The sequence below is a fragment of the Heliangelus exortis genome, chromosome 2, assembly GCF_036169615.1.
Source record: "Heliangelus exortis chromosome 2, bHelExo1.hap1, whole genome shotgun sequence".
NCBI lineage: Eukaryota > Metazoa > Chordata > Aves > Apodiformes > Trochilidae > Heliangelus > Heliangelus exortis.
The window spans coordinates 132,654,382-132,681,796 of NC_092423.1; the positions used below are offsets into that span (position 1 = coordinate 132,654,382).

Consider the following 27,415-nt stretch of genomic DNA (forward strand, 5'->3'; position numbering starts at 1 on the left):
TTAGATAGGCACTGTTTGGCTTACAGTTTAAGTTGCTGTCCTTTGTCCCGTCTTGTCATTGACTTGTATTCAATGAAGACAATTGGGTGCTTCTGAAAACTTCTAGGTATTTGATATTTTTTCAGACCTAAAATCTGTACGGTGTGCTGTGCCTGATTCTTAGAAAAGTGAAACAGCAAATAATGGCTTTCACAGTGCAGCCCCATAGCCCCCATGCCTGGTGGGAAGCAAATAGTTTTGCCCAAAGGGCACATTGAACCTCAGTGTGAGGATGAGTCTGGTGGCTCTAGGAAGAGGAGAGGAGGCTCCTTTGGGTAAGGAGCATGAGGAGAGGTTGGATAATTGCCTATGAGGTTTGTGTCTTCTGCTGCCTGTGGTCTGACAGGTCCCAGAGTGTGGTCTTTGCAGTCTGCAGTGTGTCCCAATGCTCAGCTGCAAGATGGAGGATCTCTTGCTTGCTGCACCTCTGGTCCCAGGACTGGCATTCGTGGCTGCCAAGCAGCTCTGTATAACATGACAGTGGAATGTCATGGCATGAGCAGGTGGGCTGCCAGCTGCAGGAGGGGGACCAGTGTGGAAGGTCCCCTCTTGCCTGGAGGCACTCCAGATCATGGGCTATTGCTCGTGGCTGGGCTGAGAGTCTCCTGGCTGGAGCTCACTCACTGTTTATTTGTTAACTTTCACACTTTTACAAAATACCTTTACAGACCTCTGATATGATGAGATCTTGTCCCAGGTATTTCTTCTGAAATTAAAATAATAATGAAGTGTATATAATAATGAAGTGTATGTTAATTTTATATTTTGAAAGAAGTCTTTAAGTTGTTTCACTGTGTACCTTTCAAGTTGCATGAAATACTGGGCAAGGCAAAAGAATGTGCAGATTTGCATTTCCATATCTTATGACAGACTTATTTACAGCATTTTCTTCAAACTTGAGCTGCAACTGCCTGCTGTGCTCATGCTTATTTGTTGAGGTGGTAGAACTACAAGGCACAAATCTCTGGTACGTTGTAACTTCCAACGTCCTCTGATGTCTCTTTGAGAAGTTAAAGGGTCTTTTTGCTTCCAAATTTGACTACATAAATGTATGCGTGTTATTATTGCATATACTGTAGCAAGCTCAGGAACATTAAGTGCCCAGGGATGTTGGAGCTGACTTGTAAAAAACTCAGAATACATTCAAGCCTAAGGCTGGAGTCAGCAGTGTAAATGCAATTGCCTAAATTAAAGGCTTTGGATAAAACAGCCTTGTTGATGTATAAATTACTTGCAGTTAGCACAGAAATTAATTGCTATTATGACAATGTTAATTATAAAGAAAAATGCTACGAGTTTATATGGCTTCACTGTAGGTAAGGTATTCTGTATGTCTCAGGGTATGCCATGCAGCTCCCAGACCACTGGCTACTCCTGCCTCTGAAAGCCCTGCACTCAGTGGTTGGGAGGCAGAAAATGGTAGTACAGGATGTGGTCCTGCATTATATGGATGTTTGAAAAGCTGCATAGCCTATAATAAAGACATTTCAGAAACAGCTCCTTCCAATCAGGTGAAGTAAAGACTTTCCTTAGTAATGAAACCTTAAAATAGTTTGGATGATTTAAATCCATCCTTGTAAATAAAATTGCATTAGATATAATGCTACAGCATTAATGAAGCAAATAAGAATGAAATAGAAATTATCGTCACTTTAAAACCATTATGCAAAATTTTTCTGTGCTGAATGTGACAGCTGGAAATTTCAAGACCCATGCAAATTGTACTAAAGTAGATTTGCATAAAGCATTGGAAGAGCTTTTGTGAAAATGGAACTAGTGGGTGTTATTTAAATAACAGTATAGCAGCTATTAACAAAATAGCAAGATTCAAAATAGTAATTTACTTTACATATTTCTTCTAAAACATGTCCAAAATCAAGACAACTGTCAGCAAATAGTGCAGCATTGCAACCCACCCTCTCAAAATCCTGAAAGATCAAGAAATTCTCATCCCTGACAAAGCACACACCCTCGTTGCAGAGCACATTGCTTCCCTTATGTAAACCAGCTGTAAAATACTATACAGCCATGGCGAAGCCATATGATCTTGAGCTCTTAAGTTTTACAAAAGCTTCTGCAGGAAAAAAAGGAATGAATTCTATATGCTGTGACTATCGGAGTTAAATTATTCAGCTGCTATCTTCCTCCCCATCATCATCATCACCAATCACCTCCCTCCCCATTTCTGCCATGTGAACGTACATCTCCAGGCTGCACAGGGAACTTTGACTCCTTTTCCCATGGACTCACTGACGCTTCTCTCCCAGGCAGTGAGAATGCTTTGTCACACTTGAGCCACAAGTGGATTCTGGATTCTCCCGCTTGGAGCTAATGGATGTAACCTGGCAGCAACCAATCTGTTTGTCTTCTGTAAATGGTCCTCCAAGGGTTTACCTGTAGCAGTGCTGTCATGCTCCCAGGAATAATTACAAGGTTTGTGTTCGTTTCCAAAAGTCTCTATTCTGTGACGTGCCCTTGAAAAACATGAGGTGCCGCCATTGTATACAGATCCTCTTAAAAAGGTGTGGGTTGCCTGTACCACACATCACAAAACCACCTTTTCAGTAATTTAGATACTCTTAATCTTTTTCTATGGAGTCTGGTGGAAACTTCTGGTTTGGAATTGTCTTTTCCTTCAGAATTAAGGATGTTGTTAGTTTCCCTGCATGCGCTGGGCCCACTTCCATAAGGGTGACTGGGAAGTTAAGAGGGTGGTTTTGGTTTGCTTTCTGGTAATGTGACAGCTGACAACTATTGTGTCTTTAGTTTGCATGGTAATTTTTGGTAGCATGTTTAAAGGAACAAAAAGGAGTATTTTGTGTGGTTGTTCTACATGCTGAAAAACATATACTGGGGGTAGAGAGAACAAAATGCTTTTGAAATGCCACTATTTTTTTTTTTTGCATGTAGCTCTTGTGCCTGCGCCGTTTCCTTTTCTGAAGCTGGGCAGAATGTTGTTTTACTGATAGATACCTGCCACTTTGGATTGCTTCTTGGCTGTGTAGGTGTGAATTAGTTCCTAATCCTTTCATAATGCCACCCGTGTGAAGGTCATCTTCTTGTTCTTGTTTTCTGCCATTGAATGATCTCATAAGCTGCTTGCGTTATCAGAAAACCCGTGCTGCATGGTCAACATGTAAATTAACAGGCTGAAGGGCTTTTCAGTAGGGTTTTTTGTTTGCTTGCTTGCTGACAGTCATTGATTTTAGTAGTGTTCTATTTTCTAGCTGCTTTGTGGTGGCTGGTTTTGTTTCCCTCTTCAGATTTGAATTGCAAGTGTGTTGTGCTTGATGTATGTAGTACTTACATAGTAGTGGATACTCAAGGATAATATGAGAAACAGAGCATGAATTGAGTGTCTCTTTCCTTGTGAAACCCCACCACCTTCCAGCAATCCTTGACTCAAGGAATTTGTTTGCTGAAGTACCCGCATGCTTCATAGCCTCTAATGGATGTTTTCTGCCTGACTCTTGTCATTCATTTTTGTACTGAGCAATACTCCTAGCCTGCACAATTATTTCCATCATGCAGTTATATACCATTCAGAGAAGTACTTCTTTGTGTGTATCTCAAACTTGCTGCTTGCCTTCATTTGGTGCTGTTTATATCTCCCATGGTGAAAACCCATTTGCGTTCCCCTTTCCCATGGCTGATGGCTGCAGAGCTCCCTGCTCCGGTCCCCGCCGACTGTTCCTCCCCACACTGTTTCGTCTCACCCCATGAGGAACCAACTTACCATCATTGCAGGTGTTTTTTCTCTCTATCAGTTTAATCCTGCTGTCTTTTTTTGGGAGGGGGTGGCCAGAGCTGCAGGTGGTATCCAGGGGCGTTAAACACGAGGTTTTCCAATAGCCCTCCATGGCCTTGCCTCATGCTGCAAACATGCAGAAGGAGCCTCAGGCAGTAAATGGAGCTGGACTGCAGACCACAAGCCTGGTCCCAGGGAAGGAAAAGTAACTTTTTGGAGCTGGTCTGTGCAGACACCAAGGCTTAAGCCTTCTCCTGAGTCTAAATTGTCAGACATTTGCAGTGCTGTGCTGAAAACTGAAGAAGCAGTTTACTTTTTTTTTCAGAATCAGATAGATTCTCTCTGTCAACATCAGTTTAAATCACATTTCTTGTTACAAAGAAATCAAATTCATAACCAGCTCTTCTAGGCATTCAGAAATACTAAATGCATCTCTGAAGAATAAGCATCAGTCTTCAAATGAATGATTTTGCTTCTCTTATTAACCGCAGTAAAATCTGCAGTAGTCACAAGGGGTGCAAGGAGGTTTTTGTATTCAGTAGATAAGAATGAATGAGGCTTTTCTCCAAATCGTGTTGCAGTTAGGGATTTCTACTTAAAAAGTCACAAAGATCAAATTGTACAGATTCACAGCTCCATATGCACAGGCTTCGTATGCATGTTTGTTTCTACTATAAATGGTTTAAATGCTTTTTTTCACCATTGCTTTCAGACTGAACTGCCAAGTGCTTTCAGGATCTGTTTAGAAGAATAAGGCCTTATTTTTTTCCCATGGTTCTTTACAAAAATCCAGTCTTCAGTTACAACATGAAAAAATTCCTGGATTGTATTAGGAATAGAAAAGGTTTATGATAGTGGGTGCCAAGGACAAATCCTAATGTTCTTAAAATCTATAGCAGACTTCTTAGGGAAGTCATTAGCCCCAGGATTTTCACCCAACCTTGTTTTCTTTTTGAGGGAAATGGTGAGAATACATTCAAAGTTACCTGTTCCTGGGAGGTGCTGCTGGGGAGCACAGGGTGCCAGCTTGTCAGGAGGAGGTAAAAGCTGGAGCCATCTGTTTGGCTGTTTCTAAGATGCAGTTAATGGATTCTTAGCAATAACGCCATTAAATCGCACAAATAGTTGTGCAAAATGTGTGTTTGAACAGGGTTATCCAAAACAGAGTTTCTGCTCAGGTCCAGTCAGCAGCTGAGTAACCCCTTCTCTGGCCCTACTTGAAATTCAACCCTGGATGAGTTGCCTCTATCAGTTGTCAATAATTGGGCCTTCATACTCACTCGGTGTCAGCCTTTCCTCCAAACTTACTGCTTTTGCTGTAAACGTGACTGTTTTAACAACCAAGGGAGGGCATGACCGAGTTCCATAGAAGCTGCCCGTTGCCAGAGGACATCAGTAGTGACCACCTTAGGGTTTCATACCTCTCAAAGGCTGCAGATTTTCCTCTTTTTTGTTGCATAGCTCTCCCTCGCCTGGAACTCCAGTAATTCAATGATAGCTGTAGGAAAGAAAAATTTCCCCCCCTTTTGTACTTTAGAACTTTGGGTCACACCAAGTGGTACTGAAAGACCTGTGTTACATGTTGACAAAAACTTTGTTGAAAGCCACTAAAGAATACATAAAAGATAAAAAAGCTTTGCTACAGCATTTCTTGGATCTTTTTGTTTGTTTTTCTACAAAGAGACAGCTTGAGTGAGGCAAGAACTGTGAATGTGATCCTAAGGCATTTCTGTGCAGATTCCTTTCTTTTAAAGAATGAATCTTGTTAAGGCCTGACTGTGCAGCTCTAATATAAAACAAAAACAACAAACCAACCAAAAACCAAAGCAATACAATGCTAGCAATAAAGTAGGGTGCTGGAAAAGGGTCAGGTTTACAAATTATTAATTCCCTTGGCTTCAGAACATATACAGAACTCAGGCTTTCTTTGCAAGTCATGGTGGTCTGGTGAAGACACGGTTCAGAGTGTTTTTTTCAGACTATTTACCAGCCACAACTATATCAACGTTCAGGTGGCCTAAAGGAAGTTGCACATGAGGAAGTTCCTTCTTTTTGTCAAGTCATTCCTATAAAGTTGCATCCTTACTTGAACCTGTGTCCTACTCAGCTGACCTTGGTATCAGAGTCTGGATTAGTTCAGATCCTGAATCTTTCTACCTTTCCTGGCAGCAAAAGCACTGTAAACCGTGGTCTTTCAAGAACAGTCTTACAATATTATGTGCACTTGCTTGTCTTTCAAGCTCCTGTCTTACATTTGAGCTCTCCTGGAGTGCAAGAGTAGATAATTTTTGGCACATTAATTTGCTATAGGTATTTTAACTTGGTCTTTTATTATTCGCACACCACCTGAAAAAGTCCATGAGACATCTTTACTGCTCAGATGCTGGGTATTATTTCTTCATTCTTATGTGATTCTGGAGGAGTAGACACAGTATATTTGTAACAATGACCTAGTATTCTCTACAATGCACAACAGGCTATTTTAGTAATTAACTTCACACTCTTAATTTACAGCTTTATTAATTGTACTGACCTTCAGACAGCCTTGCTGTCTAAGAATGAGTTCATAGAACAGCTGAGAATCTAAATCATAATGGTGTTTTTCCATTTGTATGATTTATTTAAACTCACCTCCTGTCTGTCTTGCTCTGGGGCAGAGCACAGAATGCATAATGCAGGACATATTTACACTTAGTTTTTAGGCTTCACTTGCTTTGGTTTGGGATTATAGAGGTCCTAGACACTTTGTATCTTCATTGCCCTTCTTCGCAACTTTTTTGCACATCAGAGGAGCAAGACTCTAATCACAGTGGAAGCTTTAGCATGAGGTAGAGTGTTATTACTTCTTGAAAACTAGTGATTTTCTTCCCAGAAATCATCCTTTGAATCTTCAAAGACTTATAGTGGGAAGGCATTACAAAGACTTTTATACCATCTGGACTATGTCGTAGTCAACAACATAGCAGATTTTACCATCAAAATGGAACACTGTTTCAATGTTACTTGAGTCAGTTGGATAGTCCAGCCTTCCTTTTAGGTACATTTATCTGACCAGTCTGTAGGCTTAAAGCTACAATTGCTCAAAACTAGGTCTTGGCTTCTGGACCATTATTTCAAACAACAGAGCTTTATTTTCTTCTCACACAATGTTTACTCAAAGATGATGAAGTGCTCATAGAATTATTCAGTCAGTTCATCCCAGGCTGTTCAGGATGATGTCCCCACAGTCTCCATACAGGGGAGGTAGCACTGTGCACCTGCCTGTACACTGATGGAGTTGTTAGAGACATTTTCTAGAGGAACATCTGCTTTGACCTAGTACAGCCCTTCTTATACGTAGGAGGGATAAAGCTGCCTCTCATCCTGACTTGTTCATGCAGAGGCATTGGAGCTGAGGAGAGTTGCTTCAGATACAAGACACCCTGGGTCACTCTGAGGAAAATGTTATAGTGGAAGAAGTCTTTCTCATTGGACCACTTAGAGAAGTTAATTTCTAACCTCTGACTTTCTAACTTCTGTTTTTTCCATATATCCCATATGAATACACTGATTTCACTTTCACAGTATCATTCATAAAATTCTACACACACTTTGATCCTTCAGCATTAGCTCAATACAGAGCTTGGTCATGACCTGCAGGTGTTCCAGTCTACTAATAGAAGTAATTATTATTGCAGTATTTAATCAGTTAATCTTTTAAACTAGCTTATTTCATTCTCAGCACAGGAATCCGTGCTGTTGCAACAAATATGTGGACAAAATGTTTTAAAAATAAAGCACAGTGTTAAGAGGGAGGCTGCTTAGCATTAAATCGTTACTCTAATAAAGATGTCCTTTGGCATTAGTGAATTTTATCATTTTACTTAATTTTCTTCAAAAATTCAGAATTATTATGATCATCTCATCTCAAATCAATACCTTACTGCTATGTCATAAACCTCTTTTATTTCTAGGATCAAATTATGTAGTCAACTATACACATCTATACACTTAATTTAAGAAAAGCGTTAAGCAAGTCCAACGTGTATGTAATGACCTTCATAGTAACAGAGAATTTGCCTTTATTCATACAGATGGCATAGTGTCTCTATGACTCTAGTAGCATAATAGCTTCTATTTTATGTTGCTAGAGTTAGAAGATAACCAGAACTACTGTGATTCAGTGATTGGAGTGTACTTACCACCACTGTAAAATAGGATTTGAGGGGTTTTGTCAGTCTTTCTTGTGCAAAACTGATAAAATGACTGGATTTCTGGAGGAGCAGAGAGTGATGTAATTTGGCTTGACTTTAGCAAGGCTTTTGACTCTCTCTCTCTCTCACAATACACTTGCACCCAGGTTACAATATAATGTCTGGATGTGTGGGCAACTAGGTGGGTTAAAAAATGGTTGGATGTTTGAGCTCACAGGACAGTGCTTAATAAGTTGCACATGACCTAGACCAACATTTATTTATTCGGCCAGACAGAATTTCTCATTTTCTGTCCACTGCTCTGGTAATGCACAAAATGGTATCTGCGATTAGTGAAATTCCTGAGATTTGGTGAGAAACAGCATGCTGAAACTATTGCAGAATGAGAAATGCAGTTGTAGAGCTGTATCTGAATTTAGAATATCTGAAGTCAGTTCTTTTCTTGTGGAGTTTTCAGTAACTTTGTGCTGAATATATGAGTTAATTCCTTTGTGCTCCCCTCATCTGTGGAAACTTAAACTAGGCAATTTAATCATAAGTTAATTGTTGGCAGCTCATCTTCTCTGAAATAGATTAGGGACTGATCCTCCAAGCAGCTCAGCAGGCTGATCTGAGGGCAGTTTAGCATTCATAGCTACATGTGGGATTGAAGTGCTGGAACTGATTTAGAAGTAACTGAAAGGGAAAATTAATACAAGGCCTAATTTATCACTGCTGTTCCATGTTCTGCTGCAACATGCATGAATTGCTGTACAATGAATATATTGCTGTTATTCTAGGCGTAATCTGAGTAGAAAATGATGATTAATAATACCTTACTGCCTTAAATTGCCTTTAGATTAAAGAAAAAGTCCCAGTCGGTGGATATTAGCGGGCCAGGATGCAACCCAGTGGCAGCTGAAGCTCAGACACCTCAGCCCAGTAAATCCTTGCTTGCCACTAAGACAGCTGCTTCTGAGGAGGAACAGAACAACACTGCAAACACCCAAAGGCGCAATCCCCGGAGGAGTGAGTTGAAGAGATATTACACCATTGGTGAGTTTTCTTTCAAAGAAAAGAAAAATCAAATATACTTATTAAAAAGTCAAGGTCTTCGTGTTTATTTGAGTTTCATTTCTTTTGGTTAATTACAGTTGCTTGCTGAGGTTACAAATGCCCACAGTGAGCATTAAGATCTTCTTCATGTTAATGCTATTGTCAAACTACCCTGAAGAATTTATTTATCTGTAAAATTTTTATTTTAATTTTGAATATTGATTTATCTTTATACTTGCTTTATTTACCTTGTACTGATTACAAGAGTTCTTTCTTCCACCTTTTTTTTTTTTTTTTTTTTGTCTTTAGGAACAAGTGCTAGGGAAAGCATAAAAGCAATTTTGGGAGGAAGGATATAGGAAGAACATAATTACCTTCGATCATGGACCTCAGTAGAGGAGCTTTGCATAATAGTAATAATGAAAGTAGTAATAATGAAATGACTTCTTAGTCTAACTTAGATTTAAAAAATAGTTCTGGTAAGTTGACCATAGTTGAATGTTCTTCTGTTATCAACCAAAACACAGACTGTACATGGAAGTGCAAAGTCAGGTTTGCATTTATCTGCCTGACAAATTGGGCTCACCTTCATTTTCCTTTTGGAACCTTTACAAAATCCTTATAATGTGAGCTCCATCAGTGTTTGTAACCTTGATATGCTCCTAGTGATCACAAAGTCTGAGCACTGGCAAGTTGTCTCAGAGTCTAACTTCAGTGCTTGAATAAAAGAATGTTTTTCAAACATTTGATTAATTTGTTTGAGTACTGAGCAGCACTAGATTTGACAGACTTGCTGACTGGAAAGACCTCTGAAGGTTATATAGAAAGTCTGGTGTCCTGTTTGAAGTGGGACTTCAGCCAACACTAGGTTAGAGCAGCCAAAGCTTTGTGTTGCTGAGTCTTGGCAGTCTCCATGGGTGGATACTCCACAGCCCCTCTGCAAATCTTGCTGGCTTTGGACAGTGTGTTCAGACAGCAGCATTCATGGGCACCTTGCCCATAAACAGATGCTAACATTTGGAAACAACAGTTGGAGATTCTGGGGAATTATGAGAGGAACAAACCACAGGAAGCGGTCAAGCTTACATGTTTTTCTTAAATATCATCTTCCTTTATCTTGTAGAAAGTACTGGGTGAGGTGGACCAGCTGGACTGACCCAGTAAGGGAGACATACTGGTTTTATGTTTGTACATATACAGCCTTGTCTATATGACTTGCCTAAATCTCAAGGAATAAGTTGATAAAGCCAGTATTATTGCATACTACAAAACATTTGAATTTTGCTGACAGGCAAATAGAAGAAACAAGAGTTTCTCTGTAACTTCCTGAACATTAAATGGCACCTTGTACCTGAATAGTGTGAAAAAAAAAAGGTTTAATCTTGGACAGCAGAGTAGTGGTACCAGATAAACATGTTTACTGGCTGATTTGTTCTGATATTGAGTCTATTCTAGAATCATTAAGGTTGGAAAAAAACCTCTACGACCAAGTCAGACACCTACACATCAGCCCAACACCACCAGCCAACTAAACCATTTTCTCAAGTGCTACATCCACAAATTTTTTTAACACCTCCAGTGATGGTGACTCCACTACTTCCCTGGGCATTGTGTTCTAAACGCCTGACCATTCTTCCAGTAAGGAAATTTTTGCTAATATGCTATCTAAACCTTCCCAGGTGCAACTTGAGGCCATTTCCTCTGGTCCTATCTCCAGCTGTGTCCCACCTCACTACAGCCTCCTTTCTGGCACTTGTAGAGAGCAATAATGTCTCCCCTCAGCCTCGTCTTCTCCATGCTAAACCACCCCAGTTCCCTCAGCTGCTACTTGTAAGACTCATATTCCAGATCCTTCACCACCTTTGTTGCTCTTCTATGGAAGTTGGATCAGCAACTCAATGTCCTTCTTGTAGTGAGTGGCCCAAAAGGGTTTGAGGTGTAGCCTCACCAGTGCCAAGTACAGAGGGACAATCACTTCCCTACTCCTGCTGGCCACACTATTTCTGGTACAGGCCAGGCTGCTATTGGCCTTCTTGGCCACCTGGGCACTCTGCTGGCTCATATTCTGCCAGATAATTAGGCAGCACCTAATTATCTTAGAAATCACATCAACATTAATATGCTTTAAGTTATCACAGAATCACAGAATGTCTTTGTTTGGAAGAGAGCTTCAAGATCACCCAGTCCAGTCTTCGACCAATACTGCAAGCTCATTACTAAACCCTGTCCCTAAGGACCAGATCACTGACATGTGACTTGTATCACCCCTTGATTTAAGAGTAATTTTTATGTGACTTGTCTCAAAAATTATTACATCTTTCTAATACGAACACATCTGCAATGGGCTGGGACTCTAAAATAGAAAAACATTGGATTCTGATAATGTTTTGTGGACAGTTGGCTGTAAAATAAGTCAAACAAGCGCATTAAACCTGTTGCTGACCTAATACAATTACACAGGTTTTTACCTTGTTTTGCCCTTGTTTGCATTTTGCTCTCTACTAAAAGCAATCTGTGTTCAAGATTGAGCAACATGGACTAATTGTTACTATGATAAATGTATTAAGAAAATGTGTTAGAAATCTAGTGCTCTCAGCTGGCTTTGCTTCTTTAGTTCTAAATGAGCATCATGTTAACTTCAGCTCAAATTGGCAAATGACAGTATTTATGGTATTGACTAATGGAGCTGGAGCAAACTAACGCCAGTTGTGGTTTTGTGTTATTCTAATTTTTCTTAACAACTTGTTTTCTGTTATTATCGTGATCTTCAAAGTACTTTATGAGAACGGAGTTCAAATTTGGATGTATTAAAAAGTATGACATTTATATTTAGATATGTAAATGTCAACACTTTATAAGTTTTAAAATGTAAATGGCAGCATCACATTGCCTATTAATACTTAACTTTAAGGCCTAGCTGGATTTGTTAATGGCTGCCCATTTTATTGAATAGCCATGCAGCTTACAGTCACGCATAAAGAAATGTGTAACCAGCTTTATCAGTTCCCAGAAAGAGTAAAATCAAAATTATTTTTAAAATATGGGGTTTGTTTTGCTTTGTTTTTTTATTTAGCTATGCAGAAAGCAATTGAGAGATCTTTATATAAATCTCACTCTGCTTTGCAGACTTAAAGACGTGGGCATTTACATTGCACACACAGACTTTGCAGAAGAAATTGTAGCAGCTTGTGTATGCTTGCAGCTCCTGTGAGCAAATACCAGCAGTTCTCTGACAGGCTGCCTTCCTAAGTATGCTGTAGCATCAAAGTATTTTTTAATTTTTAGTGTCACCTTATGTGTACATGGATTTACCTCTGACCTTTCAAAGCTGAATGTGCAATGAGGAAGAAATATCCTGGTAATTCCAAGAGATTTAGAAGTTTCATCAGCACTGCTCCTGCTTAAGAGAGTTATCCACAAGACATTTACTTTGCATTTCATCTTTCTGATAGACTGCATTTCATATCCTTCCCAAAATCAGTGAGTACAGCTGCACTTTTTAAAAGTAGGGGAAGTGCAGGTAGAAGAAAGCACTGAGAGGAATAGGCAACAGGGAGCAAGTTGTGTTCTCAGAAGAAATGAAACAGGAGATGGAGAGTAAGTGAGAGAGAAATAAGTCTTCCATATGGCAGGCTCAGCAGGCAAGAAGGTTCCTGCACCTCCAGTGCTGAACTGGTGTGAAGAAATTGGGTGGGAACTCCTAAATTAATAAGGCAAGCGTAGGAAAAACAGTCTGCACGGTGGGTTAGATGAAGTTTTTTTGAGAACTCTAGAAACAGCACCCAAGACATTCAAAAATAAAAACTTAAAATTAGACTTTTTAGATGCTTCAGGCACTTAAAAATTCAGGCCACTTATTTCTGAAGTGCTTATTGTTGAGCAACTCCCTTGAAAGAGGAAAAGAAGGTATCTGGGTCTTCCACACTCTAAAAAGTGGGCTGGAATATTATACAATGGAGAATTACGTGGGTAACCTGAATGCAAAGCAGTAAGGCTGGATCAGCTTAATGCCATGGCCAGGCTACAAATGGCTCTTCTTAGCTGGGTTGCAGTTAGCCCAGGGACAGCATCACAGCTGTGGTGCTTGTAGCACCCACCTGAAGGGCTGTGGGACCACAGTATGATGCCTCAGGTTGTATGTTTAGAGATTTACTGAGGTGACTGAAGTAGCTCAAGTTGTTACCCTGTAAAAGCATGCACCTGAGCTGGATACTCTGGTTCTCATTACAGCCTGGTGTATGGCACTTAGATACTTCTATGAGCATATCCCCACTAGACTATCTACCTAGGAGTCCTGGTTTTGAGGCCTTCATTTGTCCTATTTGCCATTAAAATAAAACTGAAGCACTGGTATAGAGGAAAGATTATTTCAAAATGAGATAGTTACATTAAAACATTTCCTGAATCTGGGAATCGGGCAAAACAAACCATGAAACAGGACAGTAATTCATGCTAACAAATGTTGTTAGAATACACTGTTGGTGGGGAGAAGAGGATTGGAGCATTTTTTATATCTTCCAGTATCTCATAAAAGCCTTAATGCAAACACTGCTGTGTAGGCTTCTGCTAGCACAGCCTATTTTGTTTAGAAGACAACTTTCAACTATCTTGGCAGGCATCTTTTGTGGCTTTAGTCTCTCCAGTAGATGGAATTGCTGCTACAGCTACACTCATTTTGTAGTTTAGACAGAATGAATGGATATGTATACATAATATACAGCACAAGGAGGGCACTTTGGGAATACTAATTGCCACAGTTCCCTTAACTCCAGTGGCTTATTTTCTAAAAAAATGAGAAAATATTTTTTTCTAGCTTGACCTGGCTGTATTAGCACTCTATACTTGTGTACTTCTTGAATATCAACATATTAGGAATTCAGAATAGTGGAATTAGCTGACATAAAATCAGTGTGGAAGAAAAATGAAGCTTTTGGGATAAGCAGCTAAATAAATACATATAGTTGGCTGAATTCCCAAAAGAAGTGTCTACTAGAAGTTGTCGTGTAAGTGGTAGAGTTTGGTGCAGCAGAAGCTTTAATAATGGCTGTGTCATCTCCCTTTAAGAGAATAGGTGGGAGATGAAGCTGCCAGCTCTCTCTCAGAGGATCCAGATGCTGTTAGCACACGTTTGCAGAGTCTGACTCTGTCCCATTCAATGAACTTCTAATTTCCTTACTGATCTGCTTTTTGAGGGACATTTTTGTGTCTGTTTCCTTTCCAATGCAACCTCAAACACTTTCAGGGGAGGAGGCCGTTTTAGGAGCACCTCATTACCACTTTGTCAGCAATAAGCAAAGGGAAATAATTTGTAAAATGTGTGGAAAATAGGGAAAGTGGCTTTCATAGCAACAGTAACTATGCAAAATTCTTAATCGTTCACCTTTCATGAAGATTTTTATTAGTGATTCAGATCACATAGATACTCTGTATTTGTTCATGTCTTTGTTCTTTTCTTTTTTAGAATTTAAAACTTGTAGCCATTAAAAGCCAGGTTTTAGTGTTGTATCCTTCTTTTGTCCTTTACAGATACTGTGTGTATCCTTTGAATATAAATGAGTTCTTAGCTGTAGAGACAGTATCCACCAGAAGAGTGATGCTCATTAATGTCCTCTCATCTCGCACTCTGGTTTTGGTTTTAATCATATATATTGTTATTGTGTCATCTGCTGAGTCATTTTGGGCAAGAAATATTTGAGGATTTTATAAGTTCCTTTCTTTACATCAGGAGAAAGCTGAAATATTTTATTGTTCAATAGGCAAGCTACTCAACTTGCAATATCAGCTACCAGTATGTATTCTGGGGGCACCAGTGTTTGAATCTCTGAAGGTGATGTACCCTCTGTCAACCTAGAGACTACAGCTTAAATCAGTTTCTCCTTTTTTTCGCTGTCAGTTTCATTTGTTGCAGGCCTTATGTATAAGAATAAGACTGAAGAAAAGGACATAATTTCTAATACCTCAAACATGCCTTAAGCACCAGTGTTTTGAGTGTTACAAAATAGTGAAGTCTTCCTTCTAGTAGCAAAAGAACAAACAAGGAAAATGTGGATTCACTGCTGAAATAACTGGATGATTTAGTGATAGCAGATGCAGATAGGGCTGAGGCTTTTGAGCCTGCAGACAGAGTAATAATTACTGCAAATGGGAAAGGGCTGAGTCAGGGATCTCTTGAGAAAAATCTTGATCCATGGAAGTTTATAGGACCCAATGGAATACATATGAAAGATAGTGGAGGATCTGGCTGAGGTAGTTCTGAAGCTGCTCTCTATCTTCTTTGAAAGGTCACGGAGATCACAGGTGTTCTATAATGGCTGGTGAAACGCAAATGCTGCATTCCTTTTCAGAAAGAGCAAGAAAGATTATACAGAGAGCTATAGCCTCCCTGTAAATAGGGAGCTCAGCCTCTCTTCTAAAAAGCCCCTAAGAAGTTCATGTGGTGTATCCTTTTTGAAGCTTTTCCTCCAAAAGTGAAGGAGATGGTGGTTTGGAATAGTCATTATGGCCTTCATGCTTCTCAAACTTGGCAGTGTCTCTTAAGGACCTCTTAAAGATCTTTTCCAAGCTAAATGATGCTATGATTTCATAGATGACACTGTAGTTTGAGCAGCTGGTTAGACTTGAGACCTCCTGAGGTCCTTGCCAGCCTGATTTATCCTGAGCATTTTTTTACCTCAAACATAAATTGTTTGAAATATGTTAATGTGTTTTGAGAGATTTTTTTCTTTTCTGAATCACTGTTATTTTCTAAATTTAAAGAAAAATACTCCAATGCAAACAAGAAGGTTTTTGTGAAAAGTTATAAAGTTCTTTTTCAAGAAAGTTTTGATAGTGGTTTTTATTTCTGTTTTGAGACTTTCAAGCTTGAAATTTGAGGCAGCTGGAGGGCTGTTCCTCATTTGCTGCTTTCATCAGCAGAGAATGCTCTTCTCAGCCACTTATGAGAAGCCAAATTTTTGCAGTATTCATCATGGACTGCAAGGCTACATTGATCTCTAATTATTTTATCTGGTGAACTTCACTGGGAGAAGGAATTTTATTATGCCAATGAACCTGTTATTATTATTCATATTTCGTTCATTCTGAAGTCAAGTGTGAGGTTTCCAGACAGTGTGGTCATTCTATACTGCTAAAAAAATATAATCACTAGAACCAATTAAAAGAAGGTGTGATTTTTTTTTTTACATGAAAAAAAATTAAAGTACTGAAATTTCCCACTCTTGAAAAAAAAAAGGTTTAAAAGTTCTTAAAATATCAGAGAAGACCTGTTGGTGCAAGGGAAGTCTTATATTTCTGTTTTAGGAATCACTACTGTTCTCAGTGTAAGCACTATGAAAACTGATTTTTGATGATAAATCAGAGACCCAGTGTTTTCATTACATCTGGAATTCAGCAGGAAATCACAAAATTAAAGCTCCTTACAAATATATTAGAGGCAGTTTATTATACCATCCCACTGTAGACATACAGATAAAAAGAAATTATGAAATTAAACTTGTCAGCAGGACCCACAAAGTGAGGCTCCCCTGGAGTCGAATTCGGAGCGGTTGACAGGCTTATGTGAACACCAGGGGGGGTCTCAAGCCTGATGTTAAGTTCTAAGTTTTACATAAAACATCTGTCCTCTACAGATCAAAATTATTTACTCCATCACACCCCAGTTAATTGATAGTATGAAATGTCTTGGTATATTTTTTATTTGTTCCCTTAAGCTTTCTTTAAATCCCTAAAGAAGCCTGCAGAAATGAGGGCTGGGGGTGGAAAAAGACATTTTCAAAAGGAACCAATCACAAATACTGCAGGTAACCTCAATTTGGAAAGTGACCTTTCTTCCCACTGAAGCTAACATTGGATGGTGAAGCCAATGAGATTTCTTCCATACATCCTATATGTGAGTACAAAATCCAAGATCAAAGTCTGATGTTACTTCATAGAATCACAGAATGGTTTGGGTTGAAAGGGACCTCAAAGATCATCTGCTTTAGATCATCTACTACTGGAGTAAGACACTTATTCTAGAATAACTACATTAAAGCAAAAACTAGTGTGGAATACAGTGACAGAGTGGCCAAATCCAGCTGATGCTGTGAATGGGTAACACTTGGTAACTTCCAGCTCTACCCAATCCTAGGTGTCAGAGGCATGACGAGTCCTCTTGTTGCCATGACCAACACTTTGAATATTGTGGTTGTGTCAAGGCAAGTTGGCCCATGCTGATGGTGTGGTACTGTCTCCCTCCCTTACAAGCAGATTGTGTTTCTGATAGTCTGGTAATAATCCAATTCAAGCCATTCTTGCTGTGATGGGGCAGGTTTCATATTTCTGGGTCCTGAACATGAGGGCCTACCAAATACTTTCCAGCACCAAACAAGCTGTTTGAAAAGCTTCCTCTTCTGCTGCCATTTTTTCCTTTTTTTCTTTTCTTTTTTTCCCAAACTAATTTTTACCCTTCCCTGAACTCAGGCTTTTTTTTTTTTTTTTTTTTTTTTTTTTTTTTCTTTAGTATTGCTAGATAAATAAGAACAAGATGTGATTTTCAGGAGAGCTGCTAGGTTGGGTTCATCTCCAGGACAGCTTGCTGTGAAGTTCCCTTTGGATTTTAACAAACTGGTTTGTTATTTATTCTCTTCCCCCAAAAAAATCCTATGGGAACTGAGTGTTGTTGCTAAACCCTGATATTTATCTTGGGCTATGAAGAACAGTTGGATTTTATCATGGAGTTATTGTACTGTTGAATGTTCCAGAATTACAGAGCATTGGTATGCACATAGTAGTAGGCAAGGACTTTGCAAGCATGAAATAGTCAACACTTATGAAAGAAGCCTTTTTATAAATTTAAATACTAACTGGGCAGGTACCTTCATGAAAACTAAATAGTGGCTGCAGCCAACTATGTTCCCAATCGATTTCATTAATTAATAGCTTGAGAGATTCTTTTATTCTTTTAATTTGCAGAAGTTAGAATGACAGTCTCTTTCCTCTGCCAAAGGGAATGTAGCAAGCATGATCTGTTGTAAAAGTTTTTGACTTGCAGTTTCTCAGGCACCTTAGCCATGCATTTATTTAAGAACACATGTGACCACTTGGGGATGTAATTAGGTGCTTTTGTGATCCACCTACAGTTTAAATTATGTCATTGCTTTTTCATTTGTATGTAAAATAGTTCTGAGATTAATTGTTCGATAGTTTGCCAAGTTTCTGATATTCTCACACTGAATAAGTCTGAAAGAGATCTCTTGTATAGTCATTTTTGAAAACATAAAAGTTAAGTTTACTAAGAAAATTCAATGATGTTTTGAGAAACTGGCTTAAACTCATTCTGCAAAATAAATGACTAATGTTCTATCTGACAACAAGAAAGCCTCGTTTTAATAAGATGTGAGACACTGACTGTTCATAAGTCAAGGCTTCCCAGCATAGCTGCTAATGTTAACATCAGATGGGTATTGAAAACTGCTGGGATCTCACAGAGAAATCATCACCCTGAGATAATCCTGAATGACACCACTGCTGACTTTGAGCAAACAAAAAGCCATCTAGTGGTATGGCCCAAACTCAGCTCTACCAGAAAAAGATGAACCCCTGTGGAGCTCCAACTATATAATCCACAGCTGAGTTAGATTTAGTATTTTTTCAGTTCAAAGTAGAACAGTTTTCTCATGTTATCTCACACTGGTCTAAACCTGTACTGATTCTTTGTGGGGTTTTATATCAATATTGAATACATACATGCCAAGCTGGTCAGGCAGAAGAGGACAATATAATGGCTGTAAAGATAAACCTTCTTTCTTACTAGCAAAGATTTAATTTTCTGCTGGAAAACAGACGAAACCAAGTATACCAGGTAGTTTGGCCTTTTTCTACATACTGCATTTCTCTTTAAGGGTTACAGGTGGGATTGTAACTCAACACAAGTGAAAAAGTATGAGAGTTAAGATAGGTAATTTGAGAAGTAAAGGACTCACCTCAAACCCTGCAGCAGTCTCTTGCAAGAGAGGAAGAATGTTTTTCCATTACAAGATTGTTATGAAGGGTTGGGGTTTTAAAATGAGAATACATCTTGTGGAATAGTGGATTCTTACGGATAGCACGTCCTAATTACACTTTTAACTAACCTGCCAGAACACACTTTTTCCAGTAAACTCTCTTAATAAAGGTGGATTGGGTTCAGCTCAGTGTCTCTGTATTCACTGAACAGGATTCCTGCATTTAATGGTCTTTTAGAAGCCCCATCTTCTTCACTGTTATAGTGCCATAAATACCATCAAATTGATTTTCTTATTTCATTTACCAGAAACAGAAAAGGCTTAACTTCATTTTCTTTTAGTGATTTTGCCAATTCATTCTTCAGGGCAAAAAACATTTTTCTCCAGACTGGCAAGAACAACATGCTACAAGCAATTTCTTTTGTAATGATTTAATTATTCTATTTTTCTGGTCGAGTTTGCTAAATGACAGGGGCAACTCAAAAACAGGATGTTTAATTTTATTTTTTAAATGTGAATAGTGAAGTTGTCTTACATTGGCAGAGAACAAAAATCCTTTATTACAACTTTTATCTCTATTGCTTAGCAAAAAAGGCTGAGAGATGATTTCACATGGTTGAAATAATATGTATGAGGGATCTGTAATTCATCAGAATAAACTACAAGTTAATGAACTTGTAAATATATAATAAACTTGGCTACAGGAAGAAATAGCCAATAATAGAGGTAAAGGTGCTGGAGACAAGGCGTGGGCAGCACTGCAGGTAGAAAGAACATAGGTCAGTGAAGCACCAGTACAAGAAGAAAGCAGCACAAAGGTAAGACTGCAAGGACACAAGAAAGGAGCCCAGGGAGTGAGGAGAAGAGGAGCTATCAAAAACTCACTTGAGAAGAGCCTGAATAATGATGCAGTAGATCAGAAAAGCCCTGTCTCGTCCCATAATCCAATGCTCTATTAATAAAATCAGTCAGCTTACCTCTGATTCTTGTTCTGCTGGTGACATTCCTGGCAATTGCATTTGGTATTATGAAATCATTAATTTTAAGTACTAGTAAGATAATTTCAAGTTAATTTAGTTGTAAAAATAGAGAAATCTGATTTCAAATATGCTGGTAAGTATTTTCCTTCAGTTAGACTCCTGTGAGGGAGGGAAATTGTGGGAACATTTAGCAGGTTTTGGGTACCCACACAGTTGAAGATTTGATACTTGCCCCTTTTCTTCTGACGAGATGATTTATGTGTGAATAGGAAGTAAAAATAGGGAGGAAAACCCCTAAATATAATCTGATTTTTACTTGCTAGAGATTCAGTGGGATCATGGTTTTCTAACCAATGTACACAGCATGCAAAACTATGTAGAGAGGTATCTACCCTCATACACTGCAGGGGTATCTGTTGCTTAACAGCAAAACTGATGTTTCAGTTTTAAATGTAAATTAGTGTACTGTCTCTGTTCTCTGGAAGATAAGGGTTGCACATTATGGTGCTCTTGTGTTTTGGTTTGGCTTCCTAGCAGCACCATGTATAGATTGTTCTATCTCTGCTAAAGGACACAGAGAAAAACTATTTCTACAAACAGGACAGGTTGCTAATATTTGTATTTGTTAATATTTGTATTAATATTCTGGTTCAATATAAATATGGATTCTTCTTCACTTGAAAAATTAGGACTGTGTGTGAAATATAAACATTCTAAAATGTCCTCTTTCTCTTAGTAAACACAGCTTGATAGAAGCACACAGGATGCTGTTATTCTTCTTGGCCACCTGGGCACACTGCTGGCCCACATTCACTTCAGCCAGCACCTTCTCTGCTGGGCAGCTCTCCAGCCACTCCTCCCCAAGCCTGTAGCATTGCATGGAGTTGTTCTGACCCAAGTGCAGGACCTGACACTTGGCCTTATTGGACCTCATGCAGTTGGCCTTGGCCCATTGATCCATCCTGTCCAGCCTTCCTACCCACAAAACTCCCACCCAGTCCCCACCCAGGGGAGGGTGCACTGGATTCCCCAGTCTGTTTGTCACTGATAACCCTATTAAAGAGAACTGGCCCTTGGGTTCACCTGCATAAAGGCTTTGTGTTAGGAATTACCATGATACAAACAGGAGTATGGAATTAGGTTGGTAGCAGAACAACCTGACAGCTCCCTGCCATCCAAGCAGGACCTGTGTGTGCATAGGGCACTGCTCCCAGCAGAGATGTGTGCAGGAGACAAGGGGATGCAATTTACTTGTTTCTTCTTGACCCAATAGATTTCCATTTACAGGGGAATAATAAATTTGGCCCACTCACTGAGTTCACAACCTACAATCCAAGAACTGGAATTCCTCTTACAAATTGAACAATTTGCTAACTTAAATTGAAATATTTATTTCTGGTTTATTTATCTGTTTACCACTGTTACCCAAATGGCATCTATATCTGCTTTTGGACCCTCTGAATTACGATGGGTTTTATTAAACGGGTGTTTTTTAATAGTTATTTTCTCTGTGCATTGTGTCATTTTTTAATTTTAAAAAGCCCTAACTTGGAATGATGCCCATAAAAGCTTTCAGCTAAACGGGTTTGCAGTATTGAAGCTATGCTAGGGAGGAGTAGTTTGTACTGTTTGCTGAGCTAAAGTATGTCACTCTTAGAGACAAATGACCTCTTTTCAAATGAAGATGCACAGTGAGAGCATCATATGTGAATCTGTAATAACTTTGTGAATCAGGATCTAATCACTGAAACTTCTCAAGGCACAAACTAGGGTGGGAAGAAGGTTCTGGCTGCTCCAAAAAGTAATCATGAGCTGCAAAGGAAAGAAACCTCTTTGGTCTCAGTCTTTCTTGCATGCGGTTAAGCAGCTGTTGGGCTTTCACAGCCATCCACCCAAAACCATCTGTAGACATCTGTCTAGCGCCTATGTGTAATCACATCAGAGAGATTTTAACTTCTTCTGTAACATTAATGTGGCAGCAAAAATACTTTTCCAAGATGTAAGAGTAGGTAGTTCTTACTCTAGATTGTCAATATAAAGTAAAAGTTGTGAGACAGGAGGTCTGAGTCTATCATGTAAATAAATACTCTGATATTCATCTGATAAATATGAATATAAACAATTTCCATTATATAGAAAAGGGATGTAAATATGGAAAAGTGGCTCATGCCAAAAGTTAAAAATACTGGGTTTTGTTATGTTCTCAAGCCTTAGAAGGTTTTGATTAAGAACATCTTTCTCTTAATATTTTACTAATGAGCACATAACTATTTTCTTCATCATGTGAAGTTTCTTCAATATTGGACGCTTACTGAAATTTGATAATGGGGATACCTTGACATTGTTAAAGTTTTTCCCAGGCAACTCTCAGCAAGACAAGAGGGCACGGTCTCAAGTTGTGCCGGGGGAGGTTTAGGTTGGACATTAGAAAGAATTTCTTTACTGAGAGGGTGATCAAGCATTGGAATGGGCTGCCCCGGGAAGTAGTGGATTCTCCGTCCCTGGAGATATTTAAAAAGAGACTGGATGTGGCACTCAGTGCCATGGGCTGGGAACTGCAGCGGTAGTGGATCAAGGGCTGGACTTGATGATCTCTGAGGTCCCTTCCAACCCAACCAGTTCTATGATTCTATGATCTGAGCACTGTGCTGTGTTAGGTATTGGGCAGCAAGAACCTCAGCTCCTCTTACTGCTCTCAATATTGTAGACAGCAAGGCAAGAGAGTAAGACACTAGGACAGCAGCTTAGTGGAGATTCGGAACTGTGCTTAAGGAAGTCCTTCCAAGGAGCAGTTGTGGAAGAACAAAAGTACTGAGGGATTAAAAGTAGTGCATTGAAGGTCATCTAATTGGCATTTGTCAAGTCTAAAACCAGTGTCTTCTGTTATGGATATATAAGAACCAGGAAGCAATAACTAGGTATTTAGGACTAAGAGGAATGGCTTTTAGTAGATGGTTACATGTTTTTTAAGATATCATTTTGCTTATTTTCATTTATTGGTGTTTAAAATGTCAAGTAAACAGAACAGATTTTACCTGTTTACCTGATTAAAAGATAGGCTTATGGGGCATGATGGGAATTGCTTCTTCTGAATTTATGGAATCAGAATCAGAGACCTCTGGAGGTCATTGAATCCAACCCCCTTGCCAAAGCAGGATCACCTAGGGTAGGCCACACAGAAATCTGTCTGTGTGTTCAGAAAGAAGAATCCCTGAACCTCACTTTCACTTTTTCTCTTTTTTACTTATACTTCTGCAGCAAGCTGAATAAGATCTTTAGTTTGCATACGAGCCATAAGACAAGAGCTTGAACTTGTAGATGTTCATGATTTCTTAGTAGTTTGATTATATTTATCTGATGTTTTTGTACTTTTCGGAGGGTATTTTAGAAAGCTAGTGTTTTATATTTTATATAACAGTGCTATATTTTATATGAGATTACCTTATTAGTGCAGCCAAGGGAGTATGTAAAGAAAATACTCCATCCCTGTATTCCGTTGTAAAAAGACAAACAGCTTCTCACTTTACAGTGTCATAAATTAGAACCATATGTGTGGTCTAGCAAAGCACTTTTCTTCTGAAATATTAAACTGGAAGACCTATGTGGATTTGTTTAGTGTGTTTTGGTACTTTTAATTTATAGAAGTACTTATTTATTCTTGAGAGCTCAAATATTTTTCTGTGACTCTGTAGACAATATAACTAGTTTACCACCTGAACACTGAATTTTACCAATTAAAAAAAAAAAGATACTTGAACTGCTAGGACAAATAATATTACACTTATTTGAGCTAATTATGCTTGTAAGCTCATTGAATTAACAAGAGGATATGAAGCTTTTTCACTCTGGTCACTAGTGCAGATCTAGTTCAAGTTGGTGGCTCTGGCTGGGACCTGTGTCTCTGGAATGAACTGGTGATAGGGAAATGATTTGTACTGGAAATGATTTATACTGGTCAAGTGTGTCATAAAACACTAGATCTATTAATATGAATGAGATGCTGTAATGCAGCTATGGCACAGAGACTGAAAGGTAGAGTATCATAAAGTAAAAATAAACATAGTCTCCCATTCATGAAGTGATCTCTCCAGAGCTGTATTTAACCTAACGGGTAAGAAGGTTCCAAAAATATGCTCAGGCTGTGGTAGTGCTGTCTATCTGTCATGCTAACAAAGCAGGGTCTCCAGTCTTCAGTGCTTCCACCTAATGTACACATCATTGTCATTACATTTAATTACAAATCATGGAGAAAAACTATGAAACCAGTTGTGTGTGATGCAAGGAAGCATTTTATTCAATCATGGCAACAAAGCCTACAGCTCAGTTTGAAGATGGTTTAATCTGTGCCTATACTTTGGAGGGCTGCCAGGCATAATTGCTGGTGGCCCAAACTTTGAGTTTATACATGCTCTGAAAATGGGCAAAAAATCAACACAATCTGCCTTTTTGTTTCCTTTGTCTACAAATTCAGTTTCTATATGGTTCAGAGAAAGTGTCTGTGCACTTATGACTGCATGGTATACTAATTCTAACTGATGTGTCCTTTATGTGCGTAGGGATCGAGGGACAACCTGCTGCCAGCTTCATGCTGGTTATATGGGGGAGAAGGTTGCTGAGGACCTCGCTTCCATTTTTGGGCCAGAACCATCTTACTGGGATGTGTCTGGAACCAGACCCATTGAGACTCATACAGAGGATGCTGATGGTGCCAGGGGAGCAGAGGGAGTGAGAGCTGTGAGCTTTGCTTCACGGGCCTGCAATAGGCACTCACAAAGATTGGGGCATTTGATTGCTCCTTTGATAAAGTGTCTTCTCAGCACCCACAAGTGTAGATTTATTCTGTCCTGAGCCCACACATTTGGGATTTTAAGATTTGGTTATATTCTGAATGGCTTTAAGGTCTGCAAACACAATAGACTGGAAAGTCGTGTAATGATACAAAATGAACAGAACTGAGATGATGGGGGATCTGCAATCTCTAAGCATGCAGATCTTTTCTAACCTGAACAATTCTGTGATTCTATGATTCTGAAAAGAGCTGAATAATGAAAAGATTGTTTAAATCTTTTAAAATGCTTTGTCATGTTTGTGTTATATATCTTTGCAGCAACCACAAAGAATCTGACTGGATGCAAAAGCACATAGAACCCTGTCACTCTGGCTGAAAAGATTTTTAACTTTTGAAACTAACACATAAGCATCCCATGTTTTTTTGTGAGTGGTTCCTTGCTGGACATTTTAGTCCTAATTTATCTTTTAGTTTTGTTCTTCAAATGAGATCATTTCTGTTAGCCTATGGAGTTCATGTAGGACAGGCAATTACAATGGTGAACTTTAAATACAACTTATGGGGTGACTGATTCTTCCAGAATAGCATTTTTAAAGGTACAATGCCTTCACCAAGCTTCCTTCTTGACATATTATGTGAATGACTTTCTCAGATGTAGGTCAGGCACAAATCCTGCTCTTTTGACATTCATGGCCCCCAAATAGCATTAATGTCATGTCTGCAAATAATGGGGTCAGTTTTCTAATACAAATTGCTAGCAACGTCTGTCAACTCGATTGAATTAATCAGATCATTGCTGCTGTATTAGAGAACATAATTGTTTCTTGATGTGAATTCTAGGCCTCCAGTTACACAATCAAAATGGCACTTACCCACAAAGATGTGGATGATGGTATTTGCACGCCCACATCCCCAGCACTGCCTGGTTTCACTCAGTAGGGTTGGATGGATTGTGTGTCAAGCATAGATCTGGCACTTTCAGTATGTTCTTGAGGAGAATTTATAAATACAGTATTGTGCCTAAAATACAATGTTGTGACAGAGCTTTTCATTTTCTAAGTAAGTTTGTTTTACCATGTTAATAATTCAGTTTTATATGAGATGTTAGCAGCATAATGGTTTGGAGGAAACAATCATGTTACAATGTGTTTTAAATAAATCTACGCCTTAGGCTTCTAGAAACAGAATACATAACTTGTCATTGCCTTTCTTCTGTTAAAATCTGTATACAATATATACAATAGTAGAATTTCATAATATTAATTACTATTGATATTTACATAGCCTAAGAATCTCACAGTTTCCTGACATAGATCTAGAAGGGTTTTTTTTAAATTTTTGGCAGAGGAAAACACAATAGAGGAAATCAGGAAGACATACAACTTCATGTGATTCATCTGTTGGGTTGTTGCATGAGGTGTTTTTTTGTTCTTCTTATGCAATGATATATCTTATCTTGCATTCATAGACTGGGGTGATTTTGAGCTTTCAGAGGGCTGGTGAGGACTTTACTATACCAGTTTAGAGTCAGCCCAGGATTGTCTTTATTAAATAATATTAGCAAAAACTGCAGGCCCTGAAAGAACAAAGAGAAAAAAAATTAACTTGACCCTGCAAAAAGCCAAGCAGCCTGATTTTATCTCCCTCAGTAATTGGAGGGCAAAGAGAGGAGCCTGTGGCACCTGGGGGAAGGAAGGCCTGGAAGGGAAGGATGATGCCAAGGCATGTGAGCAGCATTGCACTGAGCTGCTTAGGATGCAGGGAGAGCTGCCTGCATCTTTGCCAAGCCCAGCCTGGCGCTCTCAGAGCCATCCAGCATCCCTCTGCTTTTCAGCGCTCCCGTTTCTGAAAGCCTTCATTAGCTGGGACAGAGATGCACTCAGCTGGCTCAGACCCAGCTGAGAGCAGGCTGCTGAAGCCATGCATGCTGAGAAAATTGGTGCAAAACAGTGATTCTGCTAAGCCTAGCAGAACTAAGAAAATCCTATCGGATTTAGCTGACTATGCAGAGCCATTTGTAAGTCCTTGTTTGTCACTTGCCTTGTGTGCCTGTGAGCTGCCTTCTTTTGCAGGGGGCAACATGAAGTGGTCTGGTTGGCAACAGATCTTGGAAGCAATAGAAGTATCATTGTCCTTGAGTTAATACCGTGCTGGCTTTTCTGTAAATATATTTTTAGGTAATTTTAAATACAATGGAAGCTAATGGATAGGCTGACCTCTGCTCTCTCTGGATAAATGGAGAACGAATTAAACATTTTTTCATATAAGATAGTTGGGGATATTAAAAGTATCATCCTACTTAGGTTTTATCATGTGCATGATTGCCTAGGGCAGTAGTTTCTATTGTCTCCTTATCTCAGTCCATTGAAGTGTTCAGCTGCTGCTTTCATGTAGCCTGAATGAAGCCTCTTAGCATAACCATTAAGTTTAAGAACTGTCATTGCCTGGAGACAAGATCTTAGATTGTCTAGAGATCAAAGCCTTGACTGATGGCAGCCATTAGCACCATCTCACATTAAGATATCTTCATGCCCACACAGTCCATCCAAACCAACAGGTTCAGTGAATTTTCAGTTAACCGCTGACCCCCTGCCTCTGGATTCACCCCTGGACTGGGAAAATACCAGAACTGTTGCTTTTGTATCACT

General features: G+C 39.1%; 1 protein-coding gene across 8 annotated transcripts in view; it reads left to right on the forward strand.

The window, feature by feature from the left end:
* The window catches only part of OXR1 (oxidation resistance 1), a 251,657-nt gene that overhangs the window by 119,882 nt on the left and 104,360 nt on the right, over positions 1 to 27,415 (forward strand). For 6 of the 8 annotated variants that reach the window (XM_071738188.1, XM_071738195.1, XM_071738191.1 and 3 more), the window contains 2 exons: positions 2,307 to 2,472; positions 8,819 to 9,015. In XM_071738188.1, coding sequence (XP_071594289.1) covers positions 2,414 to 2,472; positions 8,819 to 9,015 — 256 coding nt within the window. In that variant the 5' untranslated portion in view covers positions 2,307 to 2,413. Of the gene's footprint in view, positions 1 to 2,306; positions 2,473 to 3,716; positions 3,787 to 8,818; positions 9,016 to 27,415 lie in introns of those variants that run through there. The other 2 variants (XM_071738200.1, XM_071738198.1) reach the window with 2 other exon arrangements.